The sequence below is a fragment of the Tursiops truncatus genome, chromosome 20, assembly GCF_011762595.2.
Source record: "Tursiops truncatus isolate mTurTru1 chromosome 20, mTurTru1.mat.Y, whole genome shotgun sequence".
In the NCBI taxonomy this organism is placed as follows: domain Eukaryota; kingdom Metazoa; phylum Chordata; class Mammalia; order Artiodactyla; family Delphinidae; genus Tursiops; species Tursiops truncatus.
In genome coordinates, this window is record NC_047053.1 from 39,018,938 (window position 1) to 39,040,151 (window position 21,214).

A 21,214-nucleotide genomic window follows, 5' to 3' on the forward strand; every position below is an offset into this window, starting at 1 on the left:
CAGGGCGGAGAGACCAATGGGAGGCACTCTTGGCCGACTCACAGGCGGTCCCGGCGTGGGGTGCGGGAGAGGCGGGAGAGCGCGCGCGAAGGACGGCGGGACTTGTAGTTCGCAGCGTTGGGAGGAGCCGGTGGCCGCCTGGGATTTAGGCTTAGGGTGGAGCCGGCGGCCGGCTAGGCGGAGCCCGGCCGGGAACTCTTTAAGGCCAGGTCTGCCGACCGCGTCATCACGGATTCCAGGCGCCCCGAGGGGAGGCGTTTGGCGGAGCGTTGCAAGAGTGCAGAAGGCTGTGTGTGCAGAATTGGGAAAGGAAAAACATGGTGTGAATGAATATGCACGTAAGGCCGCGTGGACCAGCCCTAAGCGCTCCCTAACGCGGAGAAACCCCTGTCCAAGCTTGCGGGCCAAGTCAGTTCTGGGAGCCCGACTGTTGGGGACATTCTGAGATGAGAAAGATGATGGAAGCGCTATAGAAAGGGCTCTCTGGAGGCTACTGGGTGGGATCACAGGGAGAGCTCTTGCTACCGCCCAGCCGTAAACCGGAACCCTCCGTCTTTGGCTCAACCCCAACCTCCGCCCCTGCCCCTGCCTCTCTCCATCCACAACCAGAACCGGCCCTTGTCTCTGATGCCGAATACTGAGTCAGACCACTTCTGCCTTGTCGCTCCCCATACATCCATAAATGCAGATTGGAACCACTTCTGTTTGTCCCCACTTTGCCCTTCCTATGGATCAGGACTATTTCTATTTTTTCTGCTCCCCTCAGTATGGATTAAGACCACTTCTGCTTCTGCCCGCCCCCGACCCCCCAACACAGACCAGCATCTCCTCTGCTTCTGCATCCCACCCCCAGGGACACTACTCGGAACCTGTATGGAATCAAAGCTCACCCTATAGACAGCTGTGGGCCTTGTTGCTATGACGCCAGCCAACACCCATCATACTCTGGAGCCTGAGCTGGAGAATCGACCTGCAACCTGTCTGGGACAACCTGCCACAATGCTGCCCACATCTGGTCACCAGGGTACCTCTTTCTAACATCCATAACACCCACCCCTGCAGCGATCATCAGAGAAGTGAAAGCTAAGAAAGAAGAGAGACCTTAGGAGAGCCAAGGGGATGGGGTAGAGCAGGATTCCTAGCAGGTTCTTGGCTGGTGACAAGGGCTTCCTCCAGACCCTGCTGTACCTAGCTTGCAACAGGTAGAGGATCGGTTAATGCAGGATTGGTGGGGAGTCCCATGGGCCACCTTTCCAGGACTGGAGGTGGACCTGAGTCAGGGCCCTTACCACATACCGTGTCTGAATCTGTGGCTTTGACCAGGTTGGGGGGAGGGTGGGTGTAATGGGCCCATAGTGACTCATTAAGGTTTCTGCCTCATCTCTGGGGCCTCTGGTGGCGTGAACATGGTACCAAGTGGATTGGTTGGCACCTTTGCCCTCCTAGAGACAGCAACAGGGCCCTGGGGTACTGTGGGGGAGTGACTATTGTGTAGGTTCCTCCAAAGCCCTGGGGCTATCAGACCAACCTCCAGAAACAGCCAGAGCCAGAAACTACAAAAATAAAGAGTTTATTTCCTATCCAAAAGTGAGCCCAGGGTGTTGGGTGGTAAAGGAGAGCTGGAGACCGGGGTGAATTTTCAAGAAGTCAGAGCCCTGAGTGAGACCATATTGGAAGGGGGAGAACAGGCGTGGCTGAGGTCTGGGGGTGGGGGAGGGGGAGGAGTGCTGCTGGGACTGTTGCAAGTTGCTGGCAGCAGAAGAGACCACTTTCAGTGTCGGCCTGCAGAGAGACAGAAACAAAGATGTTGACAGGCCCAGGCCCAGGGGTAGAAATAGACATTACTGGGCCCAAAAGGCACCCACTGGGGTAAAGGAACCTGGGAGCACACTCTAAGGCAGGGATTGCAAACTGAGATACCCATAGAGACCAGATAAAGAATTCAAATGAGGGAAGCTAGCTGGGTGTCAGGAGATGATCAAGGAATGTGGGGACTGCAAAGAAGTGGAGAGTGCAGGTCTCTTCCAAAGAGGACAGTGGCCACCCAACACCAGCTGATTATTACCAGGTGCGGCGTTGGCCCAGTGTCGCCAGATCTCCCGAATTTGCTTAGAGAAGCTGGAATATCTGGATTTCTATGTGAACTCTCCTGATTTTCAGTGTGACAACTCATTCATATTTTGAAAAAAATGCTGTGAGTCAAAGAATGCATATCTGGGGTCATCGGTTCATTTCCTATGTGAGCTGTGGGGAAGGTGAGCCCCTCCAGCTTGGGCTGATGGTGGGAGGCCTAAGAAGTCTTGGGTTACTCAAATGTCAGCCAGGGGACTTCCCTGGTGGTCCAGTGGTTAGGACTGGGAGCTTTCACTGCTGAGGGCCCGGGGTTCGATCCCTGGTTGGGGAACTAAGGTCCCACAAGCCACACAGCGCAGCAAAAAAAAAAAAAAAAAAAAAAAATGCCAGCCAGGATCTCAAACCTACCCCTCTGGAAGCAACATTGCTTTCAAAGTCTCCAGCAGAGACCTGGGGGCTGGGACAAAAGACCTCACGGTATCACTAAGCTACCTCTGCACTGGAATCTGCAATCCATCCCTCTTGCTGTAGACACCAAGATCCTGCCTGCTCTTGCCTCAGTCTTCATTTCCCAGGCTGGATCTGGGGGCTTTTCCCTTCCCCTCTCTGCTCCCCCATCTCTACCTGCCTCCAGGTCCTGGGGAGAAAGCCAGACATCTCATCTGCCCAGCTCAGTGGGCACTGCGGTCCATCTCATGCCTGTTGGGTTCCACGGCCTCAGGTGGCTCCCCTCACAGAGGAGAATAGAGGAGGGTTTGGAAAAGGCAAAGGGTCAGAAGTGACCAGGCTTTGTTAAAAAGGTCAGAGAATCCAGAGCCAACCAGACCATCTGGTGGCTGCTAACCCAAGGCAGGAGGCCAAGGGGCCCAGCCCCTCCCTGGATGGCAGGCGTCAGTGCCCACCCCAAACGGGCCTGGGCCCGTGGCCAGGGTCAGTGGAACGTGTCTGACCTGGACCGGAAGCTGTGCCTCATGAGGCTTGAGTTCGGAGGTAAGGCCTCTGGCACTGGGGAGGGTCTCAGAGGGTCAGGCTCTGAGGGGTAAGGGGACAGCATGGAGGGTCTCAGGTCGGGGGGGGCAGCCCCCATCTCTGCTGTCCCCACACTGGCTGGGCAGTGGACCTCAGCGAGGGTAGTATCCTGGAGGCCAGGCAGTGGTCTGGACAAACAGGGAGAGATGCATGGAGGCCTCTGTGGTGGGCAAGGAGGATCTGGGGTCCAAGCCGAGACTGTTGGGTGGCCTGGGGGACCCAGCCTGGCCTGTAGCAGGTCCATCATGTGTCGAAGCTCCTGGCTAAGCTGAGACACTTCCCGGTTGAGACGGGAGATCTGTTGAAAACACATCACATTGTCTCCCAGGTGCCATACAATCACCGCCCTCCTAGGTGCACTCCCTCCCACAGCTTACAAAGCTCTTTCGTACCCACTCTCTGCTCATGGCCACCCTGAGAAGAAGACAGGACAGGGGTTATTTTTGTCTAGAGGTAAATACCCCAGCCTCTTTCCAAAAAGGATTTGGGACGACAGCTCTTGCTACTCCCCGCCACACACACTTTGACAAGATGTAGAAAAATGTGCTCAAAGAGGCCGCACAGCTGCGAAGTGACAGATGCAGGCTTACTCTCAGGTGATACACCACACGAGCTCAAGTGTCTATTCAGCGTTTTTCAAATTTCAGGGAGTACAGAATGAACTGAAAAGCTTGTCAAAATGCCAATCTCTGGGCCCCACCCCAGACATTCCAGATTGGGTGAAGCCCAGGAGTCTGCATTTTAACAGGTTCTCTGGGTACTGATGGACACCCAAGTTGGGGAACCACTGGTCTAGAAGAACCGCATGCGGAAGCAGGGCTGACCTTGAATCCTGCCAAACCGGAGCTAGCTCCGCCCCCAGCCTCAGGGCCCGCCCCAGCCCAGGTGCGCCCCGTGGGATGCCTGCTCTTTATCAGAACCCAAGGAAGGCCCCGAGCACTCCCGAGGGCTCAAGGGCTTGACCTGGCTGCTTTGTGGACGCAGCTCTGACATCCCTGAGGGGGAGGCGGAGGCACAGCCTGGGCAAACAGGATCAGGGCTCTTTCTGACCAGGATTCAGACCTGAGGGTCCAGGTTCCCTGGGGTTGAAGGCCTGCTCAGCCTCCCAGTCCTCTGCCCCACTCGTCGGGGGGAGAGGGCCCGAAAGGACTGGAGCATGTAACTTAGTGGGGGGAGGGTCCCTGCAGGAGCAAATCCCATGGCGGTGGAGGGAGGAGAGGCCCTCTTTTCTGGCTGGACCACCTGAGCCAGTTGGAGGGATGGAAGTAGCTGTCCCTGAGTACTTACGGTGTGCCAGGGACTGGGCCAGGCATGTATGCGCCCTCATCTCATCCTCACAACAACTCTGGGAAGAACGTATTGATTTCCCCATTTTCAGATGAGGAAGTTGAAGTTCAGAGTGATTGTGGGACTTGCCCAAGGTCTCCCAGCTAGTGTGAATATCCAAATTCAGGACTCTGGCTCCAAACCCTTTGAAATGCTCCTATACTAAGCACATCTCTGATCCCAAGGTTGGAGGGGAGGGGCCAGCCCCAACCCACCTCCTGGTTCAGCCTGCAGACCTTTTCCTTCACCTCCTCGGCCTCAGTGGCCACTTCCCGGCTGGGCATGGTCCCTGCAGACGGAGTGGGGAGAAGGGATGCTGGGTGAGTACAGGGAGCTCAAGTCTACAGCCTGGGCTGGGCCCTTCACTGGGCAGGCAGAGGGCAAGGGGAGAGGACGTTCTGGGGTCAGGATGCTGGGAAACCCAAGCTCTTCAGGATGGTTTCGTGGCCCTATCACTTCCCCAGCCCCTCCCCACTCCACCCCATGGAGAAGCATGGAGCTTCTCTTTGCTATCTGTTTTGTTTTGTTTTTTTTTTTAGGCCGCACCATGTGGCATGCCCCCTGCATTGGGATCTTAGTTCCCTGACCAGGGATCGAACCCGTGCCCCCTGCATTGGGAGCGCGGAGTCTTAACCACTGGACTGCCAGGGAAGTCCCTTCTCTTCGGTATCTGAACACAACTGCTCTTCTGGTCATACCTCTATACCTTTCACCAGCCGCCTTGCTCCACCCCTCAAACTCCTGCCCACCCTTTAAGACCCACCTCTAGTGTCCCCTCCTCTAGGAGGCAGGGTTAGAGGCTCCCTCCTCTCCTACCTCAGAGTCCTGTTCTTTGTCTCAGTCACGGCACTTAGCACCCTGTTCTGGAATCGTTTATCTGAGTACACAGGTGTCTCCCCCACTAGACTGGAAGCTCGCTAGGAGTGTGGACCAGGTCTGGGTCATCTACCTGACAGCTGGTAAGCCCTTACTACATGTGGGATGGATGGATGGACGGCCGATGAATGGGTGACGTGAGTTGAAGTCCACTGCTGGCCCTTACCTGTAGGAGGGGCCTGTGAGTGAGGCCTAGGGTGCTCAGGCCTCCTGCTGAACCGGAACGTAGGGGCCTCTGCTGTGCTGCCAGAGTCCTCAATGCCATCCACTATCCTGGGATGGAGGCAGTGGTCATCAGTCCCACAGGGAGAGCGTAAGGGCCAGAGCACAGCAGGCAGAGGGTGAAAGGGGCTGCGGTGCCAGGGAGCTGGGGAGGAGCAGCCGTCAAAGACGAGTGGGGTTGCAAGCTGCGGTGGATCAGGTAGGGCGGGGTGGGCACATGGGGAGGAGCACTGGTCAGAATGCTGGGGACGGAGCCCAGAGAAGGTTCTGGAAGCCAGCAGGGGTATAGGGAAGGCAGGGGAGGCTGGCGTCTCACCGGGGACTGAGGTCCGGAGGTCCAAAGGTTCCCAGTGGGGGAATGAGAAGCTGGGGGGGCTTCCAGGCAGCAGAGCCCCTGGGGAGGCCATGAGGGGAGGGGCTGTGGCCCCGGCCAGCCAGGGCAGGGGAAGGGGTCGGGGACAAGGAAGGAGAGGAGACAAGGGCTGAGAATGGGGGCAGCTCCTCCCCCAAAAGGCTGACCAGGGAGCCCCGGGGCCGTGCTGGGCTGAGGTTGGGCAGCAGGAGGGCCCGCCGGGGCCTGGGACCACCTCCAGGCTCGGCCCCAGCCTCAGCCTCTGTGACGGATGGCTGGGTCTTGTCTGAGGAGGAGCCCAGGCTTTCCGAGCGGGTCTGTGGGCAGAGGGGGCAGCTGATGTCACAGGGCAGTGACCAACAGGCGCCTTCAGTAAGCAACAGCCTTCACTGGCGGTTGCCGCTCTCCATCCCCTCTCCCTTCACCCTGGAGCACAGCGGCCAAGGAAAGGTGCCCCCCACTCCCGTCTTCTCCCATGCAAGGAAGGGTGAGTTACCTGGGAGAGGCGAGGGGATCTGGAGAAGCGGCAGAGGCCCTGCAGGAACACGGGGGGTGGGGGGGGCGGGGTTCAGGCTGACTCACACCTCCCGGCTCCCCCGGTGCACCACCTCCTAGTCTCACCCATCAGTGTCGTGGGGTTTGAGAATGTGGGGCCTTTTTGTGGAATTGAGTCAGAGATACCCCCAACTCTGACTCAGAGAAATCCTGAGTGGCAACATAAGTCTGAAAAGCAGTAAAAGACCAAGGTCTAAGGTGTAAACTACAGACTTGGCCCAGAGCCTAAACCAAAACGGGCCCAGGAAACATTTGGTGAGTGGAGAAGAGGAAGCCCCAGGGGATGAGGCCCAGTCCAGAGAGGGAGGGAACTGATGGAGGAGAAGCACACGAAGTGGGGGGGTGGGTCCTTTGAGGAGTCTGGAGTGAGGCGGAAGCGGGGCCAACAGGAGATGGGTCAGTAGAGTTGGAAGTACACGTGGTGAGCCATGGTCCATGGGGTTGGATAATGGCCAGTGGAGTAGGGTCAGTGGGTTGGAAGATGTTAAGCATGGAAGGGGCAATGGAAGGGGGTGGCTGGAGTTGAGAGGTGATGTTTTCAGGGTGGAAGGAATTCGTGAGGCTTTCTCTGGGGCTGGGGGGTGGTCTACTTTGAAGGAGGCGACCTCAGAGAGGAGGAGGCCATAGGGAGTCTACATACATTGGTGTCAGAGCCCTGGCGCAGGTTGAAGGTGAGGTCCCGGCGCAGGCCAGCCCTGAAGGCAGCCCCGTACTCAGGATAGAGCCTCAGGACTTCAGCCAGCCCTCGGCTGCTCAGTTGCTGCAGGCCACAGTAGGTCAGTGCCTTCACGTCGGCGCTGGTCTTCAGCACGCAGCTTGGAGCTGTGCCTGACCCAGGCTCCTGCCCTGGCTCAGGGATATCTGCCCCAATCAGGTCTCCTTTTCCTGTGGGTAAGAGATGCGGACAGACAGCTGGGGCAGAGGGACCAAGAGGATATTAGTGGTAATGAGGGATGGTCAATGTGTTTGAAGGATGGCTGAAGCGGGGTCAATCGATGGGATTGGTGGAAATAATGGAGTCGGCAGAAGGTCAGTGGAGAATGACTGGTGAAGTTGGGAGACAGTCAATTGGGGATGTCAGTAAAGCTGGAGAAATGATCGATGGAATTGGATGATCAATAAAGAATGGCCAGAAGGGTCAGTTAAAGGGTAGAAGTCAATGGAGTCAAGGGTCGATGGAAAAGGGTCAGTGGAATTGGAGATGGTGCAATGGGAAAGGATCAGTTGACTTGGGGGACAGTCACTGGGGAAGGGTTGATGGGTTCAGGGATGGCCACTGGGAGTAGGGGAGAGCCCAAGGGGTATGGTCTAAAGGGGATGGTGGTAGGATGCGGGGACCAAGAGAGAGTACCCAGTCCCTAGATTCCTGGCTACTCCCAAGGCCTCTGTGGGAAGGTTTTGGGGTAGGTAGAGGGTGGTGGTGGGATCCTCACCCAGGATGGCCAGCACCATGTTGTCCCGGAGCACCTCCAGTGAGCCGGAGCAGACATAGTAGTGCGCCTGCAGGGCATCCCCGCGGCGCAACAGGTACTCGCCCGGAGCGCAGAACGAGGTCTTGATGTGCAGGGAGAGGGCCCGCAGGCAGCCCCTGCTCGCTGCTCCAAACAGCGGCAGCTGCAGGATGTCCCGATTCAGGTGCATAGCAATGTCAGCTCTCAGCTCGTCTGGGAAGTCACGCAGTAACTGCATAAGGGGCATAAGTCATTCTGGCCATCCCCCTGAAGCTGCTACTTGAGCTCTACAGATATGCTGAGCTGTCTCCAAGGACAGAGCTCAAGTTACCCATTTCTGACCTTTAGGAAGACTTCTGTGTGTCTCACCTCAATTTGACTTGTGTGTGGACCTCCCAACCCAAGTCCTGGGGCAGAGACTAGGTCTTCTCCTGTCTGTCCACTGCTCACAGCTACACACACTGGTCACTCACACATCCTGGTTACTCAACCCCATGTATGCAAGGACCATCCCTGGTGGGTCAGCCTTCAGCTGGAAGTCAGGAGACTAGAAATCAGCTCTGCATAAATCCCTGTGGACTTTGGGCAATCCATTTCCTCTCTCTGGGCCTCAGTATCCCCATCTGTAAAACGCAGGGTTACACTAGACCTTGAATTTTACCAATGACCTCCCAGGAGCCAAACTTAACGTTCATGGTTTGGTTCCATCCTCGTCTTATGGAGCCCCTCGGCCACCCTGGCTTGGTCACCTCTCCCTCTTGTCCCCCTTTCTTCCCCAGGCTCCTCTTCCTCAGCTGTCTTCTCACTGTCCACACTCTCCCTGCATCATGGCAACCAGCCAGGACTTCTACCTCCCCGTGAACCCGGAGCCCTATCTCTGGGTCCAGACCTGTATTTTCAACTACCCACCTCCACCTGGATCCCCCATAGGCACCACACCCTCATCACGGCCCAACCCTGGACTCTCACTTTCACCCCTAAGTCCAATCTTCCTCCTGTAATGCCTCCATCCCACCCTCGGCCAAAACCAGAAACCTGAGAATCACTTTGAGCTCCTTTCCTGCAACCAGCGCATCACCAAGTCCCAAGGCTCCTGCTCTCAGAAATACCTCCTGGATCTGCAGGCCACTCCCCAGCCTAAAAATGTGGCAGGATAAAATCTAAATCCAAGGCCATGCATGAGCTGGGCCTGCCCGCCTCCCCAGCCTGGTCTCTTCACTCCTCTGTCCCTCACCCCTCCACAGCGCGCACACACCCTTTCCTGAAGGCTCGCTGAACTATTTTCAGTTCACCCTGCTCTTTTGCGTCAATCTTTCCAGACCTGTGTTCCTACTGCTCTTACTGCCTGGAATGGCCTTCTGGCCCCAGGCCAATTTTCTTCTTGTCCTTCACGATGTCGCCTCTTCTGTGACACCTCCCCTGCCTCCTCTAGGCCCAGACACAATGAGGGACCCACTGCACCAAGTCCCTCCAGTACAGTCCCATTCACAGCGTAACTATTTGTTTACCCATCTGCCTCCCTCACCAGACGGGTGCCTTCCCGAGGGCAAGGGCTGGGGGTAATCGTTCCGCAACCCCCTGTGTCCAGCACAGAGACTGGCCGGAAGCAGGTGCTCGAAGATGGTGGCTGAAAGGAGCATGGCATTAGCCATGTGTAGAGGAAAAGGGATGTGGATTCCGGTGGGTGCGTGCCCTTGTGAACAGCACCTCGTCTCCCTGCACCCCATTTGCCTCCATCCCAAACGCTGAGAGGCAGCGACCCCTTTCCCACTTTACCTCCGCGCGCTGGGTACCACCGGGAGCCCCGCGCACTACCTCGTTGGCGTCGATGCCGCTGTTGACTGTCCACGTGGTCTGGAAGTACTCGAGCATGCGCTGCTTGAGCGGCCGGGGCAGGCGGTGCACGCGGATGAAGTCCTTGAGGTCCTTCATGCGGCTGTGGTAGAGGGAGCGGCGCGAGTACATGCGCTGGATGATGGCCGTCACGTTCCCGAACACCACTGCGTGCATCAGCGCTGCGGCGCACAGCAGTCAGTCAGGGGCGGCCACCCCTCCGGCCTCCTCCCCCCGCAACTCCCCCTGCCCTGGATGGGTCTCGGGATTCCTGGGGGAGGGGCAGGTGAACCAGTGGGCTCCTGCATGCCTAGGTGCTGGGTTGGGGCGGGGAACAGAGGGTGGTCCTGAGAGGGGTCAGACTCGATGCTCCTCTCATGCCCGCCCGCCCGCCCCATGAAGTCATGCACTTGGGCTTCCCATTCCTTTTGCAAGAGACCCTCCTGTTTGTGGCATCCCCCCAGGGCCAGCACGTAGCAGGTGCTGAGCAAACACCTATGAATAAATGCACGCGTGTCTGGTCGTGGGTGGACTCCTTGCCTTCCCTGGGCCTCAGTTTCCCCACCCACACGCTGGGCTTAGCAGGGCCACCCCGGGGGCTTGGCAGGCCCGGCCTCACCGCCTATGAGCATCGTGCAGATGGAGAAGATCTTCTCAGCGTCAGTGTTGGCGCACACGTTGCCGAAGCCCACGCTCGTGAGGCTGCTCAGCGTGAAGTAGAGCGCAGCGATGTAGGCGCTGCGCCGCGACGGGCCACCCGCAGAGCCGTTGACGTAGGGCACCTCCAGCCGCTTGCCCAGCTCGTGCAACCAGCCTAGGGGGTGGAGGGATGCAAGGAGCCCCGGCTGCGCGAGCAGGGGAGGGTGGGGTTTCCTTGAACTGCCTTCACTTGACCTTGGTCGAGTATTTACAGAGGCGAGGGGAGGTTTGCACAAGAAATGCGAGGAGCAGCCCGTGCCCCGGCCACCCCACGGTGAAGTGGTTACCGTTGCAGTTCAAGGCTACCAACTCCCTACACGGCTGACTGTTTAGGGGCCCCTTCCAGTGCCTAATAGTTTATTAAGCGCTTCCTGTGTCCCAGGGTGCTGGGACTTGACCCAAACACGCTCCCTGCCCTGGTGGAACTTACAGTCTGGAGGGGAAAGACATGAAATAAATCATCACAGGTGGAAAGCAGCTACTAAAAAGGAAGTACGTCTTCGGGAATCATAATGGGTTAGGGGAAGCCAACCCAGTTTGGTGGGGTATGGTTCCTGAAGGACTCCCTTAAGATAGAGCATTTTAGTTGAGACCACAAGGATAGAAAAGTGGCTTAGGAAGAAGGGAGGGAAGACAAAAGAGAGAGGATTCCAGAGAGGAAAACACGTTCAAGGCCCACAGTGAGAAAGCAGTACATCCTGGGTGCTGGAGGGAGGCCAGGGTGGCAGCAGCAGAGGGGGCCTCGGAGGAAGGGAAGTCAGGTAGGGGTAGGGAGGGCTGCAGGCCCATGTACCGTGTGGACTGAGGGTGGACTTGACTTTGAGGGCAGTGGGGAGCCACCAGATGAGTCCTGTCAGGGGTACTTAGCCTCTGCCCAGAACACCTCCCCACCTTCAGAGTGTTTCCCATTCTGTATTTTGATTGCCTGTCACTGGTCTTGCGCCCCTGCTATGCTGTCAGTCCCCCCAAGGCAGAGCCCATGGCTTCAAATCAGTATTCCCAAGCCTGATCCGGCAAGGAGCTCGTGCATGTTTATCGGATGAGTGGAGGAATGTGGAGTAGGGGTGGGGATCCTGGTGGAGGTGTCAGCTTGGGGGCCTGTGTGGACAGGGGAGGTGGATGGGTGGTCAGTGAAAGCCTGGGGTCAATGGCTCACCGATGTCCCAGAGCAGCGGGTCGTTGGCCTCCATCTCCCGGCGCCCGACGACATACCAGACGCAGGCCATCCAGTGGGCAAGGAGCGCAAAGATGGACATGAGCAGCGTGAGAACCACGGCACTGCACTGCGAGTACCGCTCCAGCTTCTGCAGCAGCCGTAGCAGCCGCAGCAGCCGCACTGTCTTCAACAGGTGCACCAGCGACGTCTGCGGGAGCGAGTGCGGTGGGGGAGACTGTCAGCGGGCACCCCACGTCCCTTGCCAGCGCCTTGCCACCAGATGCCCCGGAGCTAGGGGAAGCTGCCCCAGGAAAAGTATCCCTGCTGTGCTGAGAAGGTGACCAGGAAATGCAGGGGGGAGAGGGTAACACTGAAACTAATAATGGCTAACAGTAAGTATTACGTGTGTCAGGCACTGGGCTAAGTATTTGTAATCCTCATTAAAAAAGTATGCCTTCAGTCCAATTATCATCATCATTCCCAGATTGCAGAGGAGTAAACTAAGGCTCAGAGAGGCTACTACTTACTTGCTCAAGGTCACAGATCAAGGAAATGATGGAGCTGAGACTCAAATCTGAGATGACACCAAAGTCCGTTTTGTGCTCTACTGCCTCTTAGCACCTCAGCTGGTGAAAGGGCAAGTCTGGGTCAGAAGCGGGGCAACAGACAGAAAGATCTCTGGCCCGTGCTCAAAGTCCCCAGTGTCCTAGGTACAATCAGCTGTGGACAGGGGAAGGTTTAGGGACCTCGCCCCTTGTGGGTCAGCTGCAGATGAGAGGGTCACACCGAAATGTTGAGGGAAGGAGAGCAGGGATGAGGGTGCTTGGGCTGTGAGGTCTCAGGCCCTGTGGGGTTCACTGAGGGTTGATGGAGCTAGTGGCACCTGGCAAGGGTCCTGTAAACGTTAGCTAGCGTTACCACTCTGCTTTCGTTGTGCTTTGATTAGCCTTCCAGTCTTAGATGATGAGCAGGTGGGGGCTTATCTTCTTGCTACTCTGGGTGGGGCAGCTTGGGGGCTAGGGCTGGGGGCTCTGGGGCAGCGTCTGGGGATCTCGGTATGAAGGCCCTTCACTGTCCTTTCAGGGGCCTCCAGGAGCATCCCCCATAGCCCTGGCCCTACACAGCTCCTGAGTCACTGCCTGCCATTTTCTCTAATTTTAGGCAAGGGAGTTGCAGAGGAGGTGGCTTTGATTCCCCCACATGGACCCGCTCCAGGGCTTAATGCCTGCCCCCAGCTTCCAGAGCTCCTGACTCCAACCTTGAGTTCTTCAAGGCTTCCCTTTGTCACCTGCCCCTGGGCCCCGCTCCCTTGGGGCCCTCCTCTCATTCTCCTTGGACCAGAATGTCTCAGGCCTGGCTCCTTCAAGTCCACAACTCTGCCGGTGCCCACTTCTCCTCCGTCTTTGCTCGGCCTCGCTCCAGCCCCACATTGCTCCTCCTCTCCCCTCATGCCAGGCCATCCGCTCAGGTACCCTGGTTTCCCAGGAAGCAGGGTAGCACGCTGGAAAGAATACCAGACCAGGAGTCTAGAGACCTGGTTCCAGTCTCCTGCCTGCCACTGCTAGCTGTGTGACCTTCAACAAGCCACTCAACCTCTCTGAGCCTCTGCATCTGCCTCTGAGAAAGAGAGATACGAGAATCGGCCCTGAAGGGTTACTGTGAGCTTCATATGTGATGATGTGTGGAAGAACTTAGTAAACTGTAAAGTGGTCCTGAAAGTACCAGAGGAGGGGGAACTGCCTGGTGGGCACAAAACCCGGGGGGCCGGGGGTGCACTCAGGGGAGGGGTGGGGAGCCCTGCTTGGAATGGCTGGAGCCTCAGGGCAGACACACCCACATGCACGTGTGTGGGAGCGTGCACACACGTGTACACAGCCAGGAGAAGAGGCCCACAGCCCGTTGGCGGCTGGTTAAATCCGGCTGCGTGTAGGTGGCTTCCCGCTATAGCTGAGGGTGGCAGGGAGAGGAGCACACAGGGAAACTGCTCCCCACCTCCCCACTCAGCAACCAAGGGGGTCTGGGGACACAGGGTGGGACTCCCTCTCCCTGGGCCAGAGAAGACCTAGTATCTGCCAGCTAGGTTCAGAGCTGACCACCTAGGGCGCCTCCAGGCAGTCCCCGGGGAGCTGGGAGGATGAAGGTCCTGGGACTCTCCGCCTCCGAATCCACTCCGCAGCCTCTACCTCCCTGTCCTGGCTTACTATGCTCCCCCCAGATGCTCCCTCTTCTTGTCTCCTGCCAGTCAGGTCCTAGTCTGTCTAAGGTCTAGCTCTGCTCTCACCTCCTCCCACAGGAACCCTTCCCAGACCACCCTAGCCTCTGCCCATCTGCCATGCTTTGGCTTCCTAGGCACTGGCCAGATTTCAGATCGTTTTTGCGGGAGCCCACGTTCCAGCCTGGAACTCCAAGGTCGGCTAGCTCCGTGCCCAGCCCCCACGCAGCAATACCTTGGTCCCATCTTGCACTCCATTCAGCTCTTCTGTTCCTGCTGTTCCCACCAGCTTAGCTACCGAGAGGCTGAATTCTTACCACTTTTCTCCACAGTGACCATGCCACACACAGTGCTTTGCAGACAGCTAAATGCTCATCCTTTGTTTGTTAAATAGAAATGTGAAAAGTGCCACTCATTTGGCTTCAGACCAATGCCGCCTTGGTAGCCCTACTTAGCTTTTCATTTGTCACAGCTTCCCTCAGAGATTGTGAGCTGAGCTCCCCAAGAGCACAGACCCTCTCGGACCCTTCTCAGCTTCTAGCGCTGGGCTCTGCCCATCACAGATGCCTGACAAATATTCGCAGATGACTGAGTCTGGGACTGAGGTGGGTCCCTTAATGGGAGATGCTGTGCTGAAGTTGGGCAGCTAGGCTGCAAGGTGGGACAGGGAACACTTACCACGGTGATGTTGAAGACGTAAAGCAGGTCAAAAGGCAGAGCGGCAATGAGGTCAACAAAGAACCAGGTGGCCAGATAGTGGAGGCCAATAGAACGAGGAGCAGAGACCACTTGGCCGGACTGGGACACATAGGTGGTGCGGAAGTTCAGGATGATATCTGGGGGTGCAAGAGGCTGTTACTAGGGGGCCTTGGCCAAGGGCAAGAGACTCAGAATGGAGGTGGACGCAGGAATGGGGAAGATGCATTGGGCTTCAGGCTGGTCCTTAGGGAGGAGAGGTCTGAAGGCTGAAGTCTCCAGGGGTCAGGGGTCAGGGCTCACGGACCATGAGGACTAAAAGACCCAGAAATGGGTAGGCTCTGACTGCCTGGGTCCTGCAGGCCCAGGATGGAGCGAGGCTTGGATGAGTGGGTCCCTCCAGCCCACCAGCCAGGGTACGTGGGGCAGAGCATCTAACCGAGGATGAAGAGCATCTCCACGGCGATGTCGCTGACAAGGGTGTGTCGGGAAGTGATGGGGGTGTCGTCATCATCCGAGAAGCAGACATTGTAGGGGACAGTGACCGCAACGTAGAAGGTGGCGAGGAGGATGAGGCCGTCCCAGATGGCCTTGGGCACGCTGTAGTGGAGGAGGAGGCAGCGGGACCCCCCCACGGAGGCCACCTTGTATTCGGGCACTGATGGCTTTGGCTCAAACACGTTCTAAGGGGAGAGGGGTGGCGGTTGGGGACACTCGGGGGAAAGAGGAGCCAAGGTTGGGGGGAGGGAGAGGTAAGGAGTGGGGAAGGGGAGAGTGGGCACTGCAGGCGTGACCACGAGAGGAGCTAGAACGTGCAGGAGAGGGGGTCGGGGCTGGCACCTGACACCTCCTTCCTCTGCCAACTTACTGCTCAGGCCCCCTTTTGAATCAATCATGTTTTTTGTGGGGGTAGGTATTTCTAAGGCTTGACCTTCACCTTGCTTGAGAAGGTGATTATGACAAATCAGGCACAAGCCCTGGCTTGAGAGGTCACTAGCTTCTCCTTCAAGTTCCTCTTGGGTTCTAGGGGTGCAGTGGAGGATGAGTATACCCCCGGGATGAGGGGAGGATGGCATGGTGCACCCCACTCGCTGTAGCCATAACACACTGCACAGATGGTTGGAGACCCGTGGCTTCATCAGGGTCCTAGGAGTGGTACACAGGGCTAGATGCCAGGCCCCCAGTGGGGGCTTTCTCCCTGGAACCACAGTTAGTGATTTCGTGCCCCCCTTGTGACATCATCAGAGCAGGGTATTGGCAATCACAAGGAAGCAAGGGAGATGGGGATGGAAGGAGATGTGGGGGAACATGGGATAGAGCAGAGAACCGTACATGAGAAATGGACGGACAGAGGAAAAAGCCTCTGGAGGGAGATCAAACAGACAGAGAAACAGGGACACAGTAACAAGGGTGCCTCAGAAACACGGCTGGAAGATGCTGGGGTGGAGATAGGACTCACATTGGTTTTCATGCCTCCCTGGCCCCGGCGGCCAAAGTGGCCAGTCAGTCGGTGTAGGACAGTATGGCTCTGCCTCCTGGTGGATCGAAGTCTCGAGCTGGCTCCCCTCCTACCAAGGGACTTTTCTGTTGGGAAGAAGGGTACGGAGATAAGTGGGGGCGCATCCCATGAGGCTGAGTAGGGAGAGGTCTTCTGTGACCCTGGGCAAGGACTTCTGATCATTCATGCCTTCTCCCCAGACTTGCAGTTACCATGATTACTGTCTCTGTGGCCTCCTGGGGGGCCAAGTCCTGGGCCTCCACTCTCAGTGATGTCCTTGAAGGAAAAGAGGAAAAGTACAACCTCCCCCATCTCATTCTTGATGGGCATCATGTCCAGGAGGCACCAAAAAGCTGAGCCTGTAGGTGTGGAGAGATGGAGGAAGAGGGTGAGCAGCCCATGGCATCTCTTTCTCTCTCATCCCCCTTGGTTCCTGGGCATAGTCAAAGGGCTTGGCCAAGGTTTAGTGCTGGGAAGAAGCCCAGAGATTATGTCAGCTATCTCCTTCACCTTCCTGATGGGAGAACCACGGCCCAGAGAGGGTCGGGGATGCACTCAGTGTCACACAGTCAGCTTGTGGCAGTGTGGGGACCAGCACCCAGGCTTCCACTGTGCCAAGTGGACTCTGGCTAAGGCCTGTGGTCTGGGCAGGACTGCAGGGCAGGCTAGGCCCCCTCACCATCCTTTCGGTAGAAGCAGATTTCAGCCCGGTGCTCCTGATGGCCCTCCAGGGCCTTGTGCAGCCTCTGCAGGGCTGGCTCACTGGTCTCTGGACCGTAGAGGAAACGGCAGTTGCAGGTTTTCTGCATGACCTCAGTGCGGCCGTAGCCTGTGAGCTCACAGAAGCCGTCGGAGCAGTAGACAATGGGAAAGCCCCGTGGGCCCTGTGTGTTGGCCAGCAGGAAGTTGCCGTCTGTGGGAAGAAGAGGTCAAGGTCAGGTCAAGGCCAGAAGGAGAGCTCAGCTTCCAGGTGGGCCATACCTCCCCCAAGCTGTGGTCAGAGATCCCAGAGCCAGAAACTTCCCAGGCTCCCATGTGATTCCTGGATCCCCTTTGGAATATTCTGAAATGAGAGTAAGAAGAGATAGAGCAAAAGGACAAGGACTTAAGGGTGGGAGGATTGGGAGAGGGGCTACTAGGGGGTTGGAAAAGGAACCCCGAGAAGTCATGAGGTTCATCCTCCTGCCTTCAAGCTGGTGAGCTGTTACCGTAGGAGGCAGCACAGCATGGTAAGGGCATGGGCTCCAGCACCCACCTCTGCCACTTACTGACTGTGTAACCTTGGGCAAGTTAATGAACTCTTCTGTGACTCAGCTTCCTTATGTGAAAAGTGGGGGATAATATATCTTCCTTGCATGGTTGGTGTGAGAGTTACATGAGTTACCTGGGAAGAACAAGTCCTGGCACATAGTAAGTGTTACACTGAGAAGGTGAACTGATGCCCCACATTCGCCCAGCTTTCAAAGCACATCCATAGCCACTGTCCTATCATCCTATTAGAGAGTGAACAGGGCAGAGATTCTGGTGAGATCGTGCCCACTTTATTGATAGGAGACGCAAAGGCAGAGTTATCCAAACTCACAAACCTCCTTTGTTGGGGGAAAAAGACAGTGATGAGTAGCATCCTTATTCCCTGCCTTTCAGGAAAGGTCCTCTTTTTAGCATCCCTTAGCTAATTTCAGAGGGTCTGTCCCAGTGCTCAAAGTCTGACAGGCTTGAGCAATGAAGGTGTGGCTTCAGCAACCCCAGCAACAGAACCTGAGCTGGCTCCCTCCAGCTCCAATGGGCGGGAGGCCTCAGGGGGGCTCTGTGGGCCATCTAGGGACAGTCTTAGCTGAGGGAAGGGATCTGAGACACAACCAGTCCTGGGGCGCTAGGAGGGCTGAGTGTCTGGGGGTGGAGCGACTGATGGGGATACTGCAGAAGCCTGGGAGGCGCTGGGCCCTGGGCAAGCAGCCTCCTTCTTCCATCCCAGGCCCGTTGCCTGGGTGATGGGCGCTATGGAAACAAGGGAGGTGTGTGTGGGGGCGGGGTGGGGAGGCGGGTAGGGCCCCGGCGGCTCGGTTTCCGCCCTCAGGTACCGCTCCCCCCACCTGCCAGATCCCAGCCAGGGTGTCCCAAAGGGGGCAAGGGGAGATCTCTCAGTACCAAAGTAGGAAAAGGGAACGGCGGGAGAAGAGGCGGGCAAGGAGGATTGTGGCTGTCCAAGGTGCTGAACCTGGAACCCAAGCTGGGATGGGGGTGTAGGCAGTTCCCTGTGTCACACAGACCACCCCCCTCTTCCTGCCTCACCTCCCTCAGACACAGAAGCTCTACGGCTCGGGGGCGCGTGACCTCAATCCAAGCTAGGTCCTGCCGAAGTCTGATCTTTTCTCTCTCTCTTTTTTCTTCTGAGGGAAGTGGATGCTGGAGTCGTCTGGGAGTAGACCCCAGAGCGTCTGCCCGTTTCGTCCCACCTCCGCGTCTTGGATACCCCCTCACACGCCTCCAGCAGCGCTCAGCCCGCGAGTGGGCGGCTCCCAAGGACTCTTCTCCGCTTTGCCGCACAAAGAGCCTTTCCTGCTTCCAGTCACACAACCCCAACCTTGGCCCCCCACACACTCTTGGTCCTCGCCCGCCTCCCCTCCCAGGGCGCCCCCAGCCCTGTTCCTTTACCGCGGCTTGGCTCTGGGAGTTCCTAGACCCTCAACTCCACTCTCTCTCCTCCCCTCGGGTCTCTCTCACCATATCCAGGAGACCCGCAGCGCCGAAGGAGACTTAACCCCTAGCTCGAACCCCCAGCCTCAGCCTCCGGCCCACTCACGCGTGCGGTCGAAGCGGGTGGCGATGGTGTCCAGGAAGGTGTTCTGCGGGGCCAGTAACCCCTTCATGACCGGCATGGCCTCGGGGCGCGGGCTCGAGGCGCGGCGCCGGGGGGCGTTCAGCGCGGCCGGGCCGGAGGGGGCGCGCTGCCGGCGAGGCCGGGGCGCCCCATGCGCCCGCCTGCCTCCTCCCCTCCCTCTCGGCGCCGCCGCCGCCTCTCTGCTCCGAATCCAGCAGCTCTCCGCTCGTCTCGGCGCCGCCTCGGTCCCCCCCACCTCCCGACGGGCCAGGTTCTTTCCCTCGGGCTCGGCCCGCGCCCGCCACGTGGCCCCGCACGGGGAGGGGCCACCAGAGGCACCCTCACCCCTCTCTGCTGCTCTCCTCCCGGTGGGGAGCGGCCCACGCGTGTCTCTCCCTCAGAGAATTCGGGACACGCCCACCCGGAGCCGAGGCTCCAAGAGGTGGGGCAGGGCTTGAATGACAGACACGCCCACCTTCCAGGGTGGCCACGCCCCCACGCGTGTTTCCCTGGCTGCTCCTTGTGTCTCCGCCCCTCGGGCTTCCCCGCGCACCGCCCACCCTGGGAATCTTGTCTGGTTCACAGCGCCACCTGCTGGAGTTGGGGTATTTCAGAGCACCCCCAGCTCCCTGAGCTCCAGTGTGAGACAGCAAGTGTTAAAGAGGCTAGTTTTGCCGGTGGAGGATCGATGGGAAGGCAGGAAACTCAAATTCTAGAATGCACTACTTAACCCTCACCTGTGCCTCAGTCTGCGTAGGGCACCCTGGCGAGCTCTGCCTCTAAGCTCAGCAGTGTGGATGAAAAGAGCTTTGGAGTCCACTGGGTAGAAATCCCAGCTCTGCCACTTACTGTGTGACTTTGCCTCTCACTATCAGCTGTAAAATGCAGCTAATAATTTTTACCTCGTATGGTTGTGAGAATTTAATAGCATAATGCATACCTTTGGCACGCAATGTGTTGGTGAGCAATTGTCTCCCTATTCTCCCTCTTCCTATCATCCTGATTTAACCCTCCTTCTCTCTGCTACCATTTAGGTGGAAGAGAGGCCGGAAGCAAGTTTGGGGCTGAGAAAGATAGTTTCAAGCTGGGCAGTCAGTTTGTAAATCTCCAAAGGTGCGCTGGTGGATTTTGTTCTTCTCCAAAACGAAATAAGTGCAGCAGCAAGAAGGACCCAGGTGAGACCAGACACAGGACTTTTTCACTGTGGAAGCAGAAAATTACTCGGGCAGCTGAGTGTGGTGGCTTGGGGTGGCTGCTTGCCAGAACAAGACAGCCAAAGCCAGTGACAAAGGGAAGATGGGCTGGGGAGAGGGCAGGCCAGTGTTCCTCACCCTCACGCTGAGTCTGAGCTGGGCATTATCTGGGATGATATATTGCTTAAAAGTGCCACATCTCTACTTTTGGGTGTTAGTTTCTTAGGGCTGCTGGAACAAAGTACCATAAGCTGGGTGGCTTAAACAACAGAAATTTTTGGCTCAGTTCTGAAGGCTGGAAGTCCAAGATCAAGATGGCTGCAGGGTTGGTTCCTTTTTAAGGCCGTGGGGGAATATTTGCTCCATGCTTGTTTTCTAGCTTCCGGTGGGTTGTTGGCCTTTTTTGGCTTGTAGATGCATCCCTCCACCTCTGCCTTCATGTTCACGTGGGTTCTTCTTGTGTGCATGTGTCCAAATTCCCCCTTTATATAAGGACACATCATGTTGGATTAGAGGCCCACCCTACTCCAGTTATGACCACATTTTAACTAATTACGTCCACAAAGACTCTATTTCCAAATAAGGTTACATTCTGAAGTGCTGGGGGTTAGGACTTCAACATGTAAATGGAGGGGGTGTGTGTGTGCACACAATTCAACCTGTACCAGGTGTGTTCGGTTAATTGCAGGAAGATCTTGCCGCATATCCACTTAAGAACTTCTCCTGACTCTCAGCTACCTACAGAATAAAGTGAAAAGCCTGACGACTTGTGAGGGTCTTCACAATCTGGGCTGCACAAGCCTAACCGCCTCCCCTTCAACGCCTCACTGCTCCCCCAGACTCTCTACCCCACGCTGCAGCTCTCTGGAAGATTTACGTTGAACCTCAGATTCCCTGCCTTTTCGGCAGGCGCAGCTCCCTCCTTCCCAGCCGGATTCCGCTCCTCTGCTTGCTTTTTCTCTCCTCTGCGTCTCTCCGGAAAGGCCCTGCGATACAGAATGACTGGTAGAGCACCGAGGGACGTGTGTGTCCCCATCCTCCCCTCCAAGCACGCACATATGCGGTTCTCTCCGCACCCCTAGGGCCTTGCACAGTTCCTTGCTCTGGGAGCTCCCCGCCCGAGAGTGTTTCGGGTTCAAAGACGCCCAAGCTGAGGTTTCCCCGAGCCTCCAGGTTTTCTGGCTCTTTATAGTTAGAAAGACTCTCACGCCCCCTGGAGGGC

The 21,214-nt window shown here is 57.3% G+C and overlaps 1 protein-coding gene and 1 long non-coding RNA gene across 2 annotated transcripts; one reads left to right on the forward strand and one right to left on the reverse strand.

The window, feature by feature from the left end:
- Positions 1-1,447: 1,447 nt before the first annotated feature.
- Positions 1,448-19,182, reverse strand: KCNH4 (potassium voltage-gated channel subfamily H member 4). The gene is made up of 17 exons (XM_033847717.2): positions 18,782-19,182; positions 16,658-16,891; positions 16,191-16,337; positions 15,940-16,064; positions 14,920-15,163; positions 14,463-14,620; positions 11,573-11,780; positions 10,337-10,531; positions 9,700-9,899; positions 7,867-8,116; positions 7,074-7,318; positions 6,375-6,413; positions 5,843-6,195; positions 5,471-5,577; positions 4,644-4,717; positions 2,698-3,400; positions 1,448-1,782 (listed from the first exon to the last, which is right to left on the reverse strand). Exons 1-16 carry the CDS (start codon positions 18,855-18,857, stop codon positions 3,005-3,007), a joined length of 3,051 nt encoding a protein of 1,016 aa, XP_033703608.1. The 5' UTR covers positions 18,858-19,182; the 3' UTR covers positions 1,448-1,782; positions 2,698-3,004.
- On the forward strand, positions 15,996-20,753 carry LOC141277321 (uncharacterized). The gene is made up of 4 exons (XR_012328497.1): positions 15,996-16,079; positions 16,179-16,366; positions 19,834-19,974; positions 20,681-20,753. It is a non-coding gene; the product is annotated as an uncharacterized lncRNA (long non-coding RNA).
- Positions 20,754-21,214: the final 461 nt, after the last annotated feature.

Bases quoted from the DNA above. Each gene is read 5' to 3' on its own strand.
- KCNH4 (XM_033847717.2), bottom strand. From the start codon at position 18,857: ATGCCGGTCATGAAGGGGTTACTGGCCCCGCAGAACACCTTCCTGGAC. The intron at 9,900-10,336 runs GTGAGGCCGGGC...TGTGCGCCGCAG, and splicing joins CTGCACGATGCTCATAGGCG to CGCTGATGCACGCAGTGGTG. The intron at 4,718-5,470 runs GTAAGGGCCAGC...CTCCGTCTGCAG, and splicing joins CTCACAGGCCCCTCCTACAG to GGACCATGCCCAGCCGGGAA.